The sequence below is a fragment of the Condylostylus longicornis genome, unplaced genomic scaffold (assembly GCF_029603195.1).
Source record: "Condylostylus longicornis isolate FDR11 unplaced genomic scaffold, ASM2960319v2 ptg000810l, whole genome shotgun sequence".
In the NCBI taxonomy this organism is placed as follows: domain Eukaryota; kingdom Metazoa; phylum Arthropoda; class Insecta; order Diptera; family Dolichopodidae; genus Condylostylus; species Condylostylus longicornis.
The window spans coordinates 236-19,885 of NW_026578755.1; the positions used below are offsets into that span (position 1 = coordinate 236).

Sequence of the window (19,650 nt, forward strand, 5' to 3'; positions counted from 1 at the left end):
GCAGCAACCAACAAGCACCTCTTATCCTTTATCCAATCTCACAAGACATAGCTCAACAATTGCAGCACCATGCTACACGTTCAATGCAACAAGCCGCAACAGTCATACCTCCCTTCGAATCAGAACCAACAAGGGCTCGTTCTCCGATTTCTCCACAACGAACATTTTCTATGGAGCAAGCGATGGATATCACTTGGTTTAACTCCGTTATTGGGAATCAATCACTTCTCGAATTTGCGATTCAACTCTCACTTGGAAACACTGGAGTGACAAATCGATAAACAAAATGGCTGGCCACATTAACACCAGAAGAATTCTATCGAGTGTGCTTAGACACACCGATTCAAGCGTTTCATAAAGCTTGCGATGCAGCCTCACCACAACGCACTTAACACGACTTAATAAGTTTACAAAATAAGTTTACAAACAATACGTTTTTTAGAACTAGATCTACTTTAAGCTTTTGAAGACTAAAGGACTGATCTGTGACAGGAGGGGTTCCTTTTATCGCACTCATTCATGGGAGAATACCCTCACATCAGTTTGTGAACGCATATCAGTTTCAACGCCCATGGCCTTCCGACTTCCATCCTCTGTTTCCGGGCTTGCTCAGACGGTCACTCAAGTCGTTACAGGGAGGGGTGGAGATGCTCGGTATTTCCACTCAAGCAAGAAAGGGGAGGTGAGTTTAAGCAATAGGAAAAGTTGTAAAACGCGTTTTAACAGATACATGAATTGAAGGAGGAGCTTCACTCGGCGAATAAAGAAAAAAAGAAAGAGGCCGTCAAGAAAGTGATTGCCGCTATGACAATTGGGAAGGATGTTTCAGGCTTGTTTCCAGATGTTGTCAATTGTATGCAGGTGAAAGCATCTATGGTTTGGCAGGATTTGGAGGGTCTTTGTTTCAGACAACGAATATTGAATTGAAGAAGCTTGTTTATCTTTACGTTATCAACTACGCGAAAGTTCAACCGGAGCTCGCGATCTTGGCCATAAACACATTCAGAAAGGACAGCATGGATACCAACCCACTGATCCGTGCTTTAGCGGTTCGCACAATGGGTTGCATTCGACTCGAACAAGTTGTTGAGTATCTTGTCGAACCGTTAAGAAAGTAGGAAGAAGACTTTGATGAAAATGTCTTCGAATCGTCTGTCTTGGTAGAGCTTGCAAGGATCCTGATCCTTATGTCCGCAAAACTGCGGCGACTTGCATTTGTAAACTGTATGAGACGTCTCCTGAGACCGTCGAAGATCAAGGATTTCTAGACATTTTGAATGATATGCTCTCGGACACAAATCCAACGGTCGTCGCTAACGCTGTAGCGTCCCTCGCTGAAATCTCTCAGGCTTCTGGAAAGGATCATTTGGGTGAGCCGCACTCACAACGAGGGTGTTCTGTTTCTCGTGCAATTGAAAGTTTTTCTCTTTTCAGGACTGAACGAAGAGACAGTTTCGCGACTATTAACGGCATTGGGAGAATGCTCTGAATGGGGCCAGGTTTTTATTCTCGACGCCCTCACCTCTTACAATCCGTCAAACTCTACTGTGGCAGCCTCAGTCCTTGAGCGAGTTACCGCAAGGCTGAGCCACGCGAATGCAGCGGTTGTTCTCTCAACAATCCGTTTGATTCTCCGAATGCTTGATGTGGTTGATGATGCGCAATTGGTTCGTGTAACACACAAGAAGCTCGGACCTCCTTTGGGTGAGCAGCGCATTGTTTTAGGTCTGGTTGTATGTTGCATTTCTCTCAGTCACCCTTCTTTCTGCTGAAAGTGAAGTTCAATATGTTGCTTTGCGTAACATTTCATTAATTGTTCAAAAATATCCAGGAATCCTATCGAACGAGGTGAAGGTGAGCAGTTTGTTTGAATGTCTAAGAAGATGAATAGTTGAAGAAATCAATCATTATTAAAGTCTCTAAGCAGACCTGCAAATGTCAAATCGTTACGATTCTCGTTGTTCCCAGATGTTCTTTTGCAAATACAACGACCCACATTACGTTAAAATGGAGAAGCTCGAAATTCTGATTCGATTAGTCAATGAAAAAAATATCGATCAGGTGTTGATGGAATTGAAGGAATATGCAACAGAAGTGGATGTTGAATTCGTGAGACGAACAATTCGAGCGATCGGAAGATGCGCAATAAAGCTGGAGAAGGCGGCAGAAAAGTAATTAATGGCGGTTTTAAACTTTCGCTATTTTGTTTTCATTGTCAGATGCATTGCGGTCTTGCTGAACTTGATAGAAACGCGGGTGAATTACGTCGTGCAAGAAACCATTGTCGTCATTAAAGACATTTTCCGGTGAGTGGAGATTCAGACATGGAAACAATTGGAGAACTTTTTTTTAGAAAATATCCGAATCGGTATGAAAGCGTTTATTTCAAAATTGTGCGAAAATTTGGAGTCGCTGGATGAATCGGAAGCAAAAGCTTCGATGATTTGGATAATCGGTGAATATGCCGAACGCATCGACAATGCTGATGAACTTCTGGAATCGTTTGTTGAAGGATTTCTTGACGAATCCGTCGCAGTGAAGCAACAGGTAATGAGAATCCAATGTTGGGTTTACGGAACAGCAAGTGGTTGCAAGTTCTTTGTTTTTAGATTTTAACAGCAACAGTGAAATTATTCCTCAAAATCCAAGTCGTGCCCAAGATTTAGTGACATCTGTATTAAAATTAGCAACAGAATCCTCTGATGACCCAGATCTTCGGGATCGAGGGTTCATCTATTGGCGATTGCTCTCCACCGATCCCGAAGCAACGAAGCGCGTCGTTCTGTCGGACAAACCAATTATCACTGACGACTCATTTTCTCTCGATCCTGAGGTGCTTGATAGGTAATCAATTGGCTCTTTATTCGTGATTCACTTCTGAGCTTTCAGATTGGTGGATAACATTTCGACCCTCGCTTCTGTGTTCCATCGGGTACCTGAATCGTTCGTTACAACGCCTGCGCGCTACTGAAGGACTATCGGATGAAAGTTGCGCCTCTGATGAAGAAGGGCATGCAGATACCAAAGACATCCGAGATGCCATGCGTAATGCGACCAATTATGAAAGTGGAGGAGAGGAAGAGGTAAGAGACGATGGCACGCTATTCATGACTGTTCCTCTTCTAGTCCGGAGAATCCTCTTCTTCGAGTCCTGATGATCTTCTTGATTTGGACGAAGACTCGGACGATGAAAGTTCGGAGGAGAAGGAGGATCGACCACGGAGTCGTTCAGTCCCACCTCCATCTGAATGGGCAATCCTTCTTTCTCCTGAAGCAGTTGGGACAGGAGGACGAAAAGGAGTAGGAATCAAGGGAGTGATCTACAAACATAAAGGTAATGATCTTTGGTTGAGTCTTTCATGATGACTTTTTGTCAGGCCGTGTGTATCTCCACATCGGCATTGTTAATACCTCATCAGAGACTTTAGTCGGGAATGTGTTTGCTCTTCTTATCAATAAGAACTCATTCGGGTTTTCGCCCCATTCTTCTTTGGAGCTTCAAGACGTCCAACCAGGACAACAGACTGAAACTTCAATTCTTTTGGATCCAGGAGTCAACCTGTCCAACACCGCCCCTTCACACCCTTTGGTGCTACAAGTACGATGAAATTCGGCCAAGATCTCCCTCACTTGTTTGTTTTCAGGTTGCTATTAAAACGTCTCTTGATGTGTTCTATCTCCAACCCGTTCCATTCAGTGGGGGGATTCTGATCGCTGATCGTGATCCTGTTGACAAGGACGTGTTCCGTAATCATTGGACAAGAATGGGAGAAGCGAAACAGGTCAGAGACAATACAGACAATCTTGTATGGAGAACTTTTAACCCCAAAATTGTACGACGCGTTTTAGGCTGCTTTTATGGGACTTTTCAATGAGGAAATGACCAGCGGAAAGGTGGCCGCATGGTTGGAGAATCATGATGTACATACAGTCGTCATGCGACAGCAAAATACTTTCGTGAGCTTTTCGAGAATGTGAAGTGGAAGAGCAGTTAGCCATGTGTAGAGGGTGGCGGTTTACAAGTGCTCCATATTTGGTTCTTTTCCAGGACTCTCTCTACTGTTCCGCTGTGACAATCAATAGCCTGTTGTTGCTCTTTGAAATTGCTGTTCAAAAATCTGGACGAGGCGTGAAGGTCACGATGAGATCGGATGCCCTTCAAATGGTGAGTTCGCGGATGTTTCTTCATCTCATGCCTGGTGTTCTGGCAGTTCCCAATTCTTAAGCAATTTTTCATTGAAGTTCTCAAAATTCAATCTCGAACTTGATCAATTTCTGCCTTTTTCGAGAATTCTTTTTTGTGCGGAGTTGTGAAGTATCGGGAGGAGGTTGTTACACAGTTAGAGGTCTGACCATTTTAGACAAGGACTGATGCAACAATACGAGAAGGCTGGCGATGAGATCAATGAGCATTTGCATGAAGACAAATGGTTTTAAGAATTGAGTTGATTTCGGCCGTTGTTTAATTGGTCTTTTACATTGTTTCCATAACTGAGATGTAAATTGTTGGTTGCTCCTGGCATTACCGTGGCTGAGAGTGCTCCAGTTAGCGTGATTTTGTTGGTCCAGTGGTTGTCGAAACAGCTTCATTCAGGTCTGTAAGTCCGCACCCCCGATAAGACTACACTGATAAATCAATCTGCTTAACTGAGGGATGACCCACTGGAACGTAGGAACCGTTCTCGCGCCTGCTAAAGTGTCTAGGTCGCGTAGGACTTGAGTGTTAGCCTGCAAAATTGTTCCATGAGTCGTCCCAAAACCGGTCTGAATGTTTCTTCTCCTGTTGACACACTCTTCTTGAACCTAACAAAATGGACAGCGACACCGCCATTCCCCAACACAAACCAAGACACCGAAGCGTGCCTGGCACTCAGACACACCTTCCCCAATTCATTCAAAACAAATAGTCCTCTTCAATAGGTGTCACAGACTCATGGTCCAGCATCAATCTTGAAAGGAGACCTCGACCATGACGCGAAGAAGGCTCCCCAGTCATATTTTAATGAGTTTGCCTTTGGTTGTTCCGTTTTCTCCGGATCAGTTGTCGGTCCAATTGAATGCTTCTGAAGTCGGAGGGGCAATTCAATCTTCTGAAGTCGGAGGCGCAATTGAATCTTCTGAAGTCGGAGGCGCAATTGAATCTTCTCGTAAAGTCGGAGTAGGAATTGCATTTCCGAGAGCGTCTCTCATCTTCCCTTCAGATTTACAGCAAAATGTTTAAAACCCTGTGGTCCAAAGTTCAAGAATTGGCTAAAGAGCACGGCGAAGATGCTGAGATACAGAAGGTTCTCAAAGTAAAGACTTTCCTCGTTTCATGTGGTTGTAACCTTTTGCTCTTCAGGAGTGTATGGAGTCTCTGAAGAAGAAATGGGAAATCTTTGTAATTGATCTTCGACCATACAGAACTGAATGACTCTTCTTTTTCAGCATAAAGCCAAGCAGAACAAGAAGACTTACATGGTAGCGCGATAACTAATAAATAAAGCTGTCGTACACTGACTTTCTGCAGCCATTGTATTACACGAATCGGTTCCACACCTTTGAGGATGACAAGGTAAGAAGATAGAACTTCTGTTTATTGTTTGATCTTTCTGTTTTTCTAAAGTTGATCTGTTCCCGTTGCAGTTTTACCTGCCTCGAATGTTTATTCATATTATTCGAGAAGAAACTGATCCCGAAAAAAAAAGAAGAGTTTCGTCAGGTTTGCTGAACCGGGTGACGCAGCTGTCCATCACTCCTTCCCATAGAGAGGATTGCAGGCCTCACATGATTCCACCTCGTACCGCGAGCACCTTACAAGATTATTTCCAGAAGTTTTCGGTCCGGTACGTCTCTGTTATTTATCCACTCTGTTGATTACTCAGTTACATCATTGTATGCGTCCTTCCAGATCATGGGCAAGCCCTTTTCACCCCTTGCTGTAGGTACCTGCTGATAAACGAGGGACGTCTGATTTTCCCAAGAACTTCTTGTTTAATGTATGCTGCTAGAAAGACCATTGCACATTCCCTAACTTCATCTTGTTCCCAGCGATTTGTGGAAAATGGGGTACGGCGCGGTAGAGTGAACTCCGATGTCGTAGCCCCCCCATTCCTTTCTCCAGTACCGCAAGGAAGCCAAGAAGTGTGTCGAAACAGCGCCAGTCATCCAGGCATGTGACCATGACGAGATCGTCCGTCCAGATCATCGAGCCACAGTGAAACAAGTACTACATCAAGCTATAGAGAAAAACAGTGCCGCCGGAAGTTCAACGCACAGTGGAAACAGTGCCAGGCGCCAAGTTACATCGAGCCACAGTGAAACAAGTACTACATCAAGCTATAGAGAAAACAGTGCCGCCGGAAGTTCAACGCACAGTGGAAACAGTGCCAGGCGCCAAGTTACATCGAGCCACAGTGAAACAAGTACTACATCAAGCTATAGAGGAAAACAGTGCCGCCGGAAGTTCAACGCACAGTGGAAACAGTGCCAGGCGCCAAGTTACATCGAGCCACAGTGAAACAAGTACTACATCAAGCTATAGAGAAAACAGTGCCGCCGGAAGTTCAACGCACAGTGGAAACAGTGCCAGGCGCCAAGTTACATCGAGCCACAGTGAAACAAGTGCTACATCAAGCTATAGAGAAAAACAGTGCCGCCGGAAGTTCAACGCACAGTGGAAACAGTGCCAGGCGCCAAGTTACATCGAGCCACAGTGAAACAAGTGCTACATCAAGCTATAGAGAAAACAGTGCCGCCGGAAGTTCAACACACAGTGGAAACAGTGCCAGGCGCCAAGTTACATCGAGCCACAGTGAAACAAGTACTACATCAAGCTATAGAGAAAACAGTGCCGCCGGAAGTTCAACGCACAGTGCAAACAGTGCCAGGCGCCAAGTTACATCGAGCCACAGTGAAACAAGTGCTGCATCAAGCTATAGAGAAAACAGTGCCGCCGGAAGTTCAACGCACAGTGGAAACAGTGCCAGGCGCCAAGTTACATCGAGCCACAGTGAAACAAGTGCTACATCAAGCTATAGAGAAAACAGTGCCGCCGGAAGTTCAACGCACAGTGGAAACAGTGCCAGGCGCCAAGTTACATCGAGCCACAGTGAAACAAGTGCTACATCAAGCTATAGAGAAAACAGTGCCGCCGGAAGTTCAACGCACAGTGGAAACAGTGCCAGGCGCCAAGTTACATCGAGCCACAGTAGAAACAGTGCCAGGTGGGAAGATACCAACAGGGCCGAGCTTCAAGGGTGCTTCCACCGCGCAAACAGCGCCAAGCGGTGAGATACATCACTCCACAGCCGCTGGGCGCAGTATGCAGCTGGAAGAGGTACCAACAGTGGCAGGCGTCGATAACTCGACAAGTATCAAGGTACCACCGCTGGCACCAACACTGTTAGGCGGCAGGGTGAATCACTCAACGGTCTGGTCTGAACAAAACTGCAACTACGAAGGCAATCCTCGACCATCAACGGCTTCTAGATCCAGAAAGAAAAGAGTGCGAATGCGGCGACGCCTCTCGTCAGGACGGCATCTCCCGTCAAGACGACACATACTTCGCTGTTTTGCTCGATCCATTTCTTCGCGCTTGGAAGATTCTCGCAGGCTTCACTTGCAAGATTTGACGAATTGCATGAATAAACTCGCACCAAGACTGGAGGGCCGGGACGAACTTATCAAATACCTTATGAAACAGAAAAAGGATTTTCAGAGGCTTTTCAAGCGAAAAAGACTTTCAAATGTAGGGAGCAGTGAATACAAGAAGACGAACAAGGAGATCCTCAGAAGAATCATTAAACCCTTGAAAAAGCTGATTCACCGCAAACAGATGTCTGTCTCCAATATTCAGAAATGTATGAAGTTGAAAGCAAGAAAAAGGAAGCCTCGGCGCAGAGCAGCGAGGCAGACCCAATTGTTGAGTTAGCTTGGAGATCTACTCTGCTGATGGTGATGTCGATCAAATCGTTTCAGGGACAGCGAAAACGCGGGAGCGATGGTACAAAACGTGAAGACCCTGACTGAATTCTCGTGGTTTTTTGTGCATTTTTTCGTTTTTTTTTCTTTGTCTTCTTTTTCTTCGTTTCTTTCCATAAAATACTGATGGACGATTCAATCACAACGTTTTAAAAAGCCTTTAATTTGACGGCAGGCAGATGTGAAAATTGAGAAACAAGAAAAAGCCATCCACCGTGCTTGTCTTCAAGATGGGATAAAAGTGACTAATCACAACCAACCGTGCTCTCACAGATCACTCCGGTTGATTATTGCTCTCTTGGCACACATGTTCTTAAAAACAAACAGGACGGCAAATTCTTCTACTGATCAGAAGAATGCAGTCCCATATAGGCTTATCGTCGATTTTCCGTCCGTGAAGTGGTTGTTGGTCGATAATGGTCTCAGATTCTTACTCCTCATTTGCTCGAAAGGAAGTGGGGGGGGATGAAGGTATTTGGATATTTGATTCACAGACAGAATGGAGCATCACAGATAGCTAATGAGATCAAATGAAAGAAATGAGCATTCTAGAAGACAATTGAATGAGAAGACAATTCAATCGTCATTACCAGAGATTAAGGACACTTTTCGAGGATTTTTTATAGGGTGGCTATGCTATCAGGAAAATCTCAGGTCCGGTATGCTCAAGAAAACTGAAGGGACGGTTTCGCGTGGCTTGAAGTTCGCGACTCGATTCCTCTTTCCGGGGAAGAATGAACAGATCTCGCGTCCGACTAAATTGGGTTGGAACGGGAAGGAAGAGTGGCAGCCATTTACGATCAGTTTCCATGAAGCCCCTGCCAAATTCCGATCACGCCCAAATGATCCATTAACGATTTCAGGGCGACCGACAACACAGCGGCAGGAAATGGAGGTCATTGTCGCAACTAACGGAGAGGTGGTTTACGTCACGAGGCATGAGTATCATTTGTTATGCAACGTGCATTCAACTGATGAACCACTAGATCCATTTGCTGATATATTGAATTGGTTGGGAGTGTGGAAAACAAATGAACAACAAAATGCACAAGACGAACAACAAAATGAACGGCAGAATGAGAAATCGCAATTGCAATTATTGTCGGCAACTAACAGGTTAACGCAGCTCTATCATGACAAGCCTGGTGCATTACGCGTGGGGATTCTTGTCGGCTTTAAAGCTCTTCTCGAAGAACGTGCTCGACAATGCAGTCCAATGGATTGTTCCTTCATTGAAGATCCTTTGAATAAATCGCCAGCCAAGGAGTTGAGATCATCTGAAGCTGTGACATACTTGCAATGCATGAAACGAATGCGTGCTGTTCATCCTCTACTACTCAAATTCTGTATGAATAAGCTTGTTCGAGATGTAAGACAACTAAGGCCTGAGGTTTGGTCAAATGAAGGCCGCTGTTCCGCTCCCTCTGATTTGAACATGATGTCGCGAGCCGCTAGTTCAATTTTAAGCTTACGCCTTCAATCCCCGTGTGTCACTTCTTATCTCGAGATTTTAGTCAACAAAATCGCCCGTCTTGACGAGATCAACTCAACAGACACAAGCACGCTTCTCGACACAGTGCTCTCTCGGTATCCCGCCCAGATCATTACAGTTTTATGGGCAGCAGTGATGAGGAGAGTGACATCACCATCAGAAACCATACCGAATTGGGAGACACTTGTGATGCTGATTCTGAAGGTGTTCAGACAGCAGGAACAATGCGTCACTGAAACACTGACGCGCCTCTCTGATTGGGAAGACAAATCGAAAAGGCCCGACGAAACTCAGCATGCGTGTAAGGCTGGCCAGGCGCAATTTGTTATCTCCACGGTCTTCACGAGGCACGAGCTGAAGCTATATCAGGTGCGCTTGTCCTTCTTTTTCCAACTGAAATTGGTTTCTTGCGTAGATTCTGACGACGTTGTTAATCTGCGCGCCAGAAGTTCTTGGTGAGCTTGATAGTGAAGTGACGGAAAAAATTCGGTCAATCGGAAAGATTGCAACTCTTGGCGCGACACTTACTGCAAGCCAAACCTCTATATGTCGAATTTTGTGGGATGAATATCGCTTGCCGGTAATGAAGGAACACGCACTTGATGCTCACCAAGGCGTCGTCGTTGATGTTGCGCTGCAACAGTTAGACGAAGAAGGCAAATCGAAAATAGTTGATGCCGTTGTTGGGACGCGTCCCCTTGAACCTGCTTTACGGCTGCCGGAACTGGTAATGATAGATCCTTGATGTTCTTCAACGTTGAGTCTCTTTGATAGGATAACTTCATTAAGAATGAACTGCAAATCCCTTTCACAACAACTTGTGAGCGTGTGGCTCTTGAAGTCGACGGAAGTTACCATTACGTCCACAACCTGGCCGCTCTTCAGACGGACAAGGGGAATCGATACGTCAGCGACTCCCTAAAGCTTGATACTCCTAAGCACATTCTGGGACCACGGGGAACTCCGCCTGCACCAATGGAGTTCCATGCTCCATTTCTTCCTCCTGGCGATAGTTACGTTAATGGCACAACCTTCTGGAAGGAGCGGGTTCTTCGACTGAGCGATTGGTATTTTTTTGCAATTCCAGTATTCAATTATAGAAGATGGGAGTCTAAAGGACGCATCAACCAATCTCTAATGGATTTAATTCCAATTAAGTGGGATAATTGGAAAAACACAATTCAGAAATTGAAAAGATTAGGCGAAGCAGAAAGAAGTAAACAAAAGTAAGGAAAACACAATTTTGCACAACAAATATTTGGATGAATCTTCGGAGCTTGTTCGGGAGAAGACAAGCAGCGAAGCCTCAATTACTACTCTTAAAGCATAAGCATCCCGATGGCGACACTTTTTCTGCCTTGCCACCAAGTGGTGCTGCCTTCTTCATTTTTGAAAAATCACCCTCCCAAACAATTTCACCCGCCCACGGAGCCTTTGACTCATGAAGTTCTAACCAAAACTCAATAAATCAAATAATAAATTGACCCTACCATTAAATATAGGTCTGAATAACTTATTCACGCTTTCCTGGTTTGTTGCATCCACTTCAAAATATCGAAAATCTAAACACAAACAGCGTTGGGCTATTGCTGAAAGAGCCGCAGCGTCGTTACCGTTCTCCTCTGCGAATTCTTCCGCTTCTTCGGTGGGCGTAGAACGATATATGGAACCGTTTTCAACGAGATCATTTTTCACAGCGACCAATAATCTAATAGCTCCAGGGCAACGCTCGTCCACTTCTTCAGCCCACTTTGGAACATGCAAATACGATTCTGGCAAAAGTGAATTGAGACAAACCCGATCGATTCTTCGTACCTCTCACAGAGGGATCGAAGCAAAAGACGATGACTGCCATTCGGGAACAATGATTGGCGCTGGCGTTGTCCTTCAAAGAACCACCCGGAGTGTCCCAAGCCATCAGTTTCACGGGACTTCCATTTGCACTTGAATAACGTTTCTCGGCAAATTGAGTAGCAATTGTTTTTCCCGCATATTTTGGGGGCATTTGCGTCAGAAGTCGTTGACAGAGTTCAGTTTTGCCACATCCGCTGTCTCCAACGAAGCAAACTGCACAAAAATAAAAAATGGATGAGTTTAAGAATGGCCATACAGATTATTCCGCCAAGTTTTGGCTTACATCGGTACCGCAGATCGATTTGTGCCTCATTTTTATCAACAACGTTCGGCTGTTGTCTTTCAGGCATCGCCTCAGACTGAATAAAATTAAGTTGAAAAAATTGTGTTAAGCGAAGTTAAATTCTTAACGACGCTTTACGAAATTGAGCAGAATCAGGTCCCTTCCAATACCATCGTCGGACCAGATGTCCCAAAGACCTTCTCGTCGGTTGTTTGAGACTTTTTTAGAGTGCCATGAGTCGCAATTACGGCAAAGCGAGGTCCCAGCACAAGTGAGTCATCGGGAAGCAAGCATGCCCTAAAGTTCGGATCCCAGCCCATTGACTCGAGGAAACAGAACACCGCCCTCACCTCTGTTTTCTCAGTTATGGGACCGCCTTTTTTCCAAACTAGCATCTTTCGTTTTCGATGCGGCCGAGGGATTTCGTTTGGCGCCGCGGAAGACTGCGACATCAAATTCGGTCTTCGAGGTGAGTTTCCTGCGTCGTGCTGTAGTCTGTGGTATTCTTTATTGTTCTGCTTGTAGGTGAAGACAAAACGAGAATTTCATGTCAATTCCGATATATTTGTCTGTCCCCATATTTGGACGTTTAGTTGGGGTGAATGCAGACAACAATTAAGAGAATCACGGGAACTCGTTGCGCGACTCTGCAAGTAGGCGGAACTATCAACTGAAAGATAATTCGAGAATCTTTGGTTTCTTCGTTCTTTCAGACTTCTGGGATTAACGATACCGCAAACGTCCTCGACTGACTCCTTGAATGACGACTATCTGTCATTTCTGGAGGATGTCTTACTTCCCAGAATTGTCCCTTTCTTTAAATCTTACAAAGTCGTTTATGAAAATGGGAAAACAGAAACATTATGGTATCTGTGCGAAGAGGTCAGTTGTTGATCGAATCTTCTTGTTAGAAATCTTCTGTGATATTTGTAGATCATTACATCGCTCGACGTTTTTATTCCCACTGTCACTATGATACCTGCGACTTCCTTCCCTATTGAAACTGTCCACTCCTCTAGTATCCCTCGTGACCCACGTTTGACGGTTGATCCAGCCGACGAACTCTCTACCAATGACGTCGCTGGGTATCAATTTGTTTCCACAGATGATTCCGCTTCGCCGAATGTCTCTCTCGTACCTTTCCTCTATTTTGCGTCAAGCCATGAAGCCCCGCGAGGTTTTTCTCTGTTATGGCCCAATAAACACATTCCCGTGAGTGTCTCCGTCACAGCCGTAACCATAACTCGGCAAGTCTATTTTGCGTTGTTCTCACAGGTCAACACAATCTGTACAAGGTTCCCGTTCCAGTTGCGTACTTGGCCAATGGAAGTACTCCGTTTCAATTGTCCATCTGCTCCACGGAATGATTCACCACACGACGAAATTCAGAGATGGAAGTCAACCGCTTTCCCAAGTGTAGGTTTCTTCATCAAGCAACCCACTCTCTTTTTGCGTTTCAGATTTTCTATACCGCTGAATTTGTGCGATTGTGGCCATTTTTGCTCGATGAAACAAAGTAAATTCTCATTCCTTCCTGTCCTCATTTCTTCTTGTCCTCATTCCTTCTTGTTTTCATTCATTTCTTCTTCTTCTTCCCCAGACAAGCACTCGCCCATATTTATCGTGAAATCTATCGTCGTGCTCTTGATTCTGAGGATGTTCCAATTTCGAATGGTCTGATGCAATGACAGCATTCAAACAATTATCTGGAATTTCTGTTTGTAGAAGAGGAGGATTTTCTGAAGCGAACATCTTTGTTTATTGATTCGACATTCAAACCCTCTTCAACTCACAAAATCACCAAAATCTGGGAGAAAATAAAAAACCGCGTACGTTCCTGCAATCCGTCTTAACTATTAATTTTATTTAATTCTAGGATGGAGCTCTCAAATTCTTTATTGATCAATCCACGACAACGGGCCAAAAATTGCTTTGGTATCTTCGAAAAGACGCGGAAAAATTTCCCTGTCGTCTTGAGTTTGTGGATGTAAGCGCAATTTGTCCTTGTGAGTTATCGTTTTATTTTGTAGTGCATTGAGGATTCTGAGCTCAGTTTATATCAAGGCATGTCCCTGGAAAGTGAGATGAATCTCGAATGTCAACAAGGATATTTATCTAATCGAATTATTGATCGAATTCCCTTTGAACATCATTTTGTTCAAAAACAGAGATTTGCTGGTAGGCATCAATGATGATATTCAAGAAATGATGATTAGATCTTCTGATAACCATCAATGAGATATTCAAGAATTGATTATTAGATATTCTGATGAGCAAATGATGATCAGATATTCTGACGAGTAACTCTATTTCTCTCTTTCGGCTTCTCTTTCACAGATTTTTGTCGGTGAGTCAATTCAAGGTGTCGTATTATTCCAACGAATGGTGCAGACGAACAAATGGAGGTCGATTCCCAACTTGGCACAAGGAATCCTACGATGTCTCCTTCACTTCATCGCAAGGATCACTGTATTTAGGATCCCATCTTGACCATCAAGATTCCATGAAAAAGCAATTTTGGATATTCAAACCATTCAATTCAACACGTTCTATGGATGCTCATATCATCACGAGTCTTAATGAAGGATTAAAATTATCTGAAGATCCAACATATGCAAGAATTGCACAGCGCTACATCGACCCTCCATATTTACTGTCCATTAAGGATCCCATTACTGGGAAGGTGCTTGTCGAAGATGTCAAGAATGATCTCAGGTATGAATATTAGCAAGAAATGATGAATATGGCAAGCGCTGACTTGAATCCTTCGCGTCTGTAAGAAGTTCAATGTGTTTTCAGAGTGTATGTTTTTGTTCGGACATCTAATGATGGCGACAAACTAAAAGTTCAGCTGGGAATCCACGAGTGGTGGGGCTTGCGTTTGGCCATTGAACCGTATTCACTTGGAAAGTAAGAGAACATGTTGTGTACTTTCTGTGATGATTCGTTTTTAGCGTGGACCAGTTTGGCCGTCATTTCACAGTGATGATGTATAACGAGACGGCAAGAGAGTCTTCAGCGTATCTTTCATTGGGAAAGCTTTCAACGCAGCAAGTGTCTCAACAACTGTTTGAGTGAGTGTGGGATCCTACCCGACGATCCCACGCTATTCCTGCAATTTCATTTCTGAGGGATGATTTCGTTTCAGATCACTCACTGCCCGACAACTTGGTATTCATCCGACAACAGACGGTTGGGATAAAGCTGTTCGGTCGGTGGAACAATTACTCAAGAGTGAAGTTCAATCAATCGTGCAAAATCTATTTTCGAAATGCTTCGATCGCTTCGAACGCCAAACTCCTCCGAATTGTTGTGGAATTTACGGGATTGACATCATGCTGGAAGATTTAGGTGAAAAGTCTGCTGGAACGAATATAACCGGTTCGCAACTCGCTGATCTTGGAGTTGCTCCATACATCTTAGAGGTCACACATTACCCAGATATGGTCAGGGCTTTGGACGATACGCGTGGGTTGATTGGGAGGGACATGATGGAGTTTTTCTTGTGTGGAGACGAAATCTCTCACAACAGAGTTAACATTACGAACCTTGAATACCGCGTATTTTAAGCAACAGTTTTGTGATTTTAAGACTTGTTCTGTGGTTTTGATCATTATTATTGTCAGTCTCGTTCTGTGGTTTTGATCATTATTATTGTCAGCAGAGACTACCAGGCCCATCATGCGGTTGTATGCGTCAGTTACACGCCTGGTCCGTTAAAGGCAGGCTTCGCTGCCTTGGTTCGAGTTGGGGAACGGCGGTGTCACTGTCCATTTTGTTAGGGTTCACGAGGGGTTTGTTAACAGGAAAAGAAAACAGACAGACAGACAGACAGACAGACAGATTTTGGGACGACCCATGGAACAGAAAACTTGGGTGAGGAAACAGATCAAACGACGACAAAACACAGTTAAGCAGGCTAACATACAAGTCGCACAGCGGAGTCGACCTACGCGACTAGACACCTTTAGCAGGCGCGAGAACGGTTCCTACTGTCAATTTATTGTTCCAACGCCAACACACAAGTCACACAGCGCAGCTGACATGCCACTTTCAGGCTCGAAAACGGTTCCTGCTGTCAATTTTATTCCAATCGGCAAATTCAAGGGCATCTGGAGAGTACAACAACTGCATGCCGACATGCAGAGGGGCGGAGTCCAGGACCAAAGATTCTGTGTGTACGAGACCCTACGCCGCCATCTGATCATTTTCAATGCCTGTTGCCTGATCACCGCCATCCCCAATTATTTGTCTGAAGAATGGAAGATGTTGTTGTCAATTTGAGGTCACCAAGGCCGGTTCAATCCGCTGATACTTCAGAGGCAAGATCGAATTCTCGCATGTTTCTCAAAACAAGACGAGAAAAGCGGGAGGAAATGAAATCAGAGCGCATCTTGTTCAGTAAAGGCCATCAGGAGCGAGGCCATTACTCAAGAATAGGGTTAAATGGTGAAGAATCTCTAGATCATTTGGTTGATGACACGCAACGCCCTCTTTTGTTTATTGATCCAGTCCACGGAATGAACCGTCTGAATTCAAATGCGTCGTCAGCTGGGTCAATCGAATTGAGGAAAGCTGGAACTAGAGAGCATTTGAAGACAACGACGACTGATGCTGATCTCAGGAAAGACTCCTCAGCAAGTACGGATGAAGTCGTTGAAAGAAAAGGGTCTGGAGATGAAAAATCCAGGGAGGATAAACCAAAGCGGTGGGGTCCTCTCCAAGTAGCTATCGACCAGCCTTACCTCTCTGTGATGCTAATTTTCATCCCTCTTGGAATCGTCTCGTATTTTCTGGATTGGGGTGATACCGTCACGTTCAGTTTGAATTTCATAGCAATTATTCCCCAAGCGTGGCTCATTGGAAAAGCAACTGAGGACCTCGCTTCCCATCTCGGTCAGTCGCAATGAATCAATTTTGAAAATCGTCTTCTCTTATTATTTGTTAGGCCAGGTTTTGGGAGGAATTCTGAATGCCTGGTTTGGAAATATCGTTGAGATGTTGCTCTGTATCGCAGCAATTCGAGCCGGCGAGCTTCTCGTCGTTAAAGCGACTCTTGTTGGTTCCATTCTCTCAAATCTCCTGTTAGTCGCAGGATGTAGTTTCTTGTTCGGCGGTTTCTATCATAAGGTATGCAGATCAGAAAATTCCATGAATCTATTTCAATTTCTTTCTAGGTTCAAGAATTTTCAGCAATTGGTGCATCTACAAACGCTTCATTGATGACTCTTAGCTGTTTATGTCTTGGATTACCGACGCTTTACGGAACCATTCACCCTTCGTCCGTGACGTCCGAGCTCCACATGTCAAGGAGCGTGTCCTTTTTCCTCATTTTCATGTACATCCAGGTGAGTTGAAGTTACAGAAACGCAGTCATGTCTGTTTGCTTCTTTTTAGTACATGGTTTTTCAACTTTACACACATTCATTTTTGTTTGAAGAGGAAGATGAAGAAGAAGATGTTGATTTATCGATCATTTGGGCTTCAGTCATCTTGGGAGTGTGCACTGTTTGCTGTGCAATGAATAGTGAATTCTTGATCGCTTCTATTGAAGGAACTGTGGATAAACTCAACATTAGCAAATCGTTTATCGGGATTATTCTTTTGCCCATCATCGGTAAGATAAATACAATTTGCATTGATAGAACTTTGGATTTCTGTTGCTCGGGATTTCAGGAAATGCAGCTGAACACTACACTTCTGTTATCGTTGCTATGAGGAATAAAATGGATCTCTCGCTTGCTTGTGCCGTTGGAAGCAGTTGCCAGATGGCGCTGTTTGTGACGCCTTTCACTGTTCTAGCGGGTTGGGTTTTTGATGTCCCAATGTCCCTCGACCTTCATGCTTTTGAAATGGCAGTTCTTCTCTTAGCAGTTCTAATAGTTACTAGGTGAGTCTCATAAATTCTATCAGATGCATAGACGGTTGTCCCAAGTATCCTTCAAGATGGATATTCCAATTGGCTGGAAGGATCGATGCTTGTTTCTGCATACCTCGTCATCGGTACGTTTCCTATTCGCTGATCAAAAAACTGAAGATGTGTTTGTAAAGAAGACGGAGATGTCAAGGAATGACATGTTTTCCTTTTTTTGTTTGTAGCTTTGATGTATTTCTTCGAGGATCCGGAAGACAGTGCTTCTCCGACGCTGATTCCATCCGCCACGTAGCCTCAATTTTTCTTCGATCTCTTTTTTGGGTGGCACGACACAGTTTTAATTGGGTACACGCGAACCAAACCTTCTTCTTCAGTCACAATGGTCGTCTTTCTGCTACACTTTAAAGCAACCCTTGAAAATTTAGAAGAGGTCGCCATCGACGCGACGAAAATCACATGGTGTTTCGATTTCCAGGTATTTTGTTGTCGTTTGGTCTTTTTTTGTTGTTGTTTGGTCTTTTTTTTGTTGTTGTTTGGTGTCTCCAGATGACTTTGTGTGTCGTAGGATCCAACAGGACAGGAGACGAAAGAGCGTGTTACCGTAGACCCTGATGAAGTGTTCGGTGTTGATGGAAGCAGAGGCGTAGCAAATGTTATTATCAAATGGCCAGGGGCAAAAAAGCAATCTACGCTTGCTATACAGGAGTTGAAGAAAATAACGCGCCACTCGTATACTGCGGACGATTCTGGAAATTTCGTTCCAGTAATCGGGTTCGAATGTCGAGGATTGGAACCAACTCGCTGCCACACGCCCAACAGTGGATTTTCTGCGAAGGGATTGAGCGGTCGAAAATTCGAAGACATTGATTTGTCTCTCGATGAATGGTGTGACTACGATGAAAAAAAAGAGCTTTCTGTTGGTATTTACGATGTTGAGTGGAAATTTGAGATAAGCCGGTAGAGTCGATTGTCTCACTTCCCAGACGACTGTGAAAACGAAAAAGTCCTTCAGCCTTCAAACTGTACTAAGAGTATCTTTCGGTACTAAAGAGTAGTCCTGCAAAAAATACAGTTGAAGTCGGTGGTGACAATTTCATTTCTTACTCCACTACAAATTTCTACGACAAAAATCGGAATGCGTCCAAGCGACATGACCTCGATTATTCCATGATCCAAAAAATTCGAGTTTGGGAGTTTGGGACATTCCCAAACGAACAATACTGGCGATTGTGGAACATCAGTATGTTTAGAAGAGTCCCACAGTTCGTTGAAGTTGAATTCCCAAGATTTCCACCAATTAGGCAAGCGGCTGCTTCTCAGACGGGCTTCTGGGAGAGATTGTTCCACTGACGGTTTTGTGTCGGTCCCGATCGTGGAAGGATCTTGAATGATAATTGTTGTGTTCGGATGCGAACCGAGTCCCAAACAATCAATGATTCGAGACGTACGCCGTTTGGGTAAAAAATGATCCTAGTAGGTGGGGAAGAACCGAATCGTCGGTATATGGGCATAATGTACGAGAATATCTTCGGGTAACCAGAGACATGAAAGGTGATAGAGATAGACAAGATACTGATTCCCGGTACATTCTCCAGACCTCTTTGTTATGATCGTAACTTCGACTCCAACATTGATCAATGATTGGAGGAAGAGAGGGAAAAGGAACTTCTTTGAAATCCTTCCGTCGCAAAAGCTCGAAGGGTTTATTAACAAGTGGAATCCAAAATGGTCCAAGTGGACGATAATGTAAGGGAAAGAGTAAATCATCTTCCAATACTGTGTATGGAGAGTCGACTAACTGGTACTTTGAAGAGTCTTTGTGGGTCTTTTTAATCGTCCAAATGTCGAGGAAAGGAAAGCGCCACGGCCTTAGAAACGACCCGGGTGCTCTCGACTTCTTCAACCATATTTTTCCGGTGCTTGCTCCTAATGGAAATCTTGAAGCGCCCAGAGTCGGAAAATCTCCGCGCACAATTCGTTCGTATAATCGAATCCAATCATCATCAATCATCCTAATATCAACGTCATCATCCCAACTGATAAAAACAATATGGAAGAATGTCAAAACGCATCAGTCGAAACCGTCATTCCGTTTAAATGACAAATTGCGACTCACGGTATGATGTCCCAATGGCGAACACTTCCTATTGTACTTCCAGCTTCACCAAACCACGTTAAATTCAT

The 19,650-nt window shown here is 44.2% G+C and overlaps 4 protein-coding genes across 4 annotated transcripts; 3 read left to right on the top strand and 1 right to left on the bottom strand.

Moving 5' to 3' along the window:
- Nucleotides 1-571: 571 nt before the first annotated feature.
- Nucleotides 572-5,067, top strand: LOC129618297 (uncharacterized). The gene is given in 16 exon segments (XM_055533082.1): nucleotides 572-682; nucleotides 727-861; nucleotides 909-1,114; nucleotides 1,165-1,370; nucleotides 1,435-1,704; nucleotides 1,754-1,854; nucleotides 1,969-2,171; nucleotides 2,220-2,306; nucleotides 2,354-2,381; nucleotides 2,383-2,547; nucleotides 2,610-2,640; nucleotides 2,643-2,844; nucleotides 2,890-2,968; nucleotides 2,970-3,083; nucleotides 3,127-3,300; nucleotides 4,921-5,067. Coding segments are annotated over 16 exon segments (2,259 nt in total).
- A 5,693-nt stretch (nucleotides 5,068-10,760) lies between these two features.
- On the bottom strand, nucleotides 10,761-13,343 carry LOC129618298 (uncharacterized). Its single transcript, XM_055533083.1, has 6 exons — nucleotides 13,200-13,343; nucleotides 11,942-12,106; nucleotides 11,592-11,667; nucleotides 11,277-11,521; nucleotides 10,976-11,203; nucleotides 10,761-10,886 (listed from the first exon to the last, which is right to left on the bottom strand). The coding sequence occupies exons 1-6, from the start codon at nucleotides 13,341-13,343 to the stop codon at nucleotides 10,761-10,763; spliced, it is 984 nt and encodes a 327-aa protein (XP_055389058.1).
- Nucleotides 13,344-15,850: 2,507 nt separating this feature from the next.
- On the top strand, nucleotides 15,851-17,485 carry LOC129618299 (uncharacterized). The gene is made up of 5 exons (XM_055533084.1): nucleotides 15,851-16,487; nucleotides 16,540-16,721; nucleotides 16,825-16,939; nucleotides 17,032-17,208; nucleotides 17,268-17,485. Exons 1-5 carry the CDS (start codon nucleotides 15,851-15,853, stop codon nucleotides 17,483-17,485), a joined length of 1,329 nt encoding a protein of 442 aa, XP_055389059.1.
- A 52-nt stretch (nucleotides 17,486-17,537) lies between these two features.
- On the top strand, nucleotides 17,538-18,427 carry LOC129618300 (CXXC motif containing zinc binding protein-like). The gene is made up of 2 exons (XM_055533085.1): nucleotides 17,538-17,636; nucleotides 18,032-18,427. Exons 1-2 carry the CDS (start codon nucleotides 17,538-17,540, stop codon nucleotides 18,425-18,427), a joined length of 495 nt encoding a protein of 164 aa, XP_055389060.1.
- Nucleotides 18,428-19,650: the final 1,223 nt, after the last annotated feature.

What these genes read in the sequence shown, in the direction of transcription:
- LOC129618298 (XM_055533083.1), bottom strand. Translation starts at nt 13,343, where the DNA reads ATGTTCGCTTCAGAAAATCCTCCTCTTCTACAAACAGAAATTCCAGAT. An exon ending in CCATAACTGAGAAAACAGAG is followed by an intron (nt 11,668 to 11,941) that starts GTGAGGGCGGTG and finishes AATTTTATTCAG; the next exon opens with TCTGAGGCGATGCCTGAAAG. An exon ending in ATGCAACAAACCAGGAAAGC is followed by an intron (nt 10,887 to 10,975) that starts GTGAATAAGTTA and finishes CATGAGTCAAAG; the next exon opens with GCTCCGTGGGCGGGTGAAAT.
- LOC129618299 (XM_055533084.1), top strand. Translation starts at nt 15,851, where the DNA reads ATGGAAGATGTTGTTGTCAATTTGAGGTCACCAAGGCCGGTTCAATCC. An exon ending in TCATTTTCATGTACATCCAG is followed by an intron (nt 16,940 to 17,031) that starts GTGAGTTGAAGT and finishes TTTTGTTTGAAG; the next exon opens with AGGAAGATGAAGAAGAAGAT. An exon ending in TATTCTTTTGCCCATCATCG is followed by an intron (nt 17,209 to 17,267) that starts GTAAGATAAATA and finishes TCGGGATTTCAG; the next exon opens with GAAATGCAGCTGAACACTAC.
- LOC129618300 (XM_055533085.1), top strand. Translation starts at nt 17,538, where the DNA reads ATGGATATTCCAATTGGCTGGAAGGATCGATGCTTGTTTCTGCATACC. An exon ending in AAAAAACTGAAGATGTGTTT is followed by an intron (nt 17,637 to 18,031) that starts GTAAAGAAGACG and finishes TGTGTGTCGTAG; the next exon opens with GATCCAACAGGACAGGAGAC.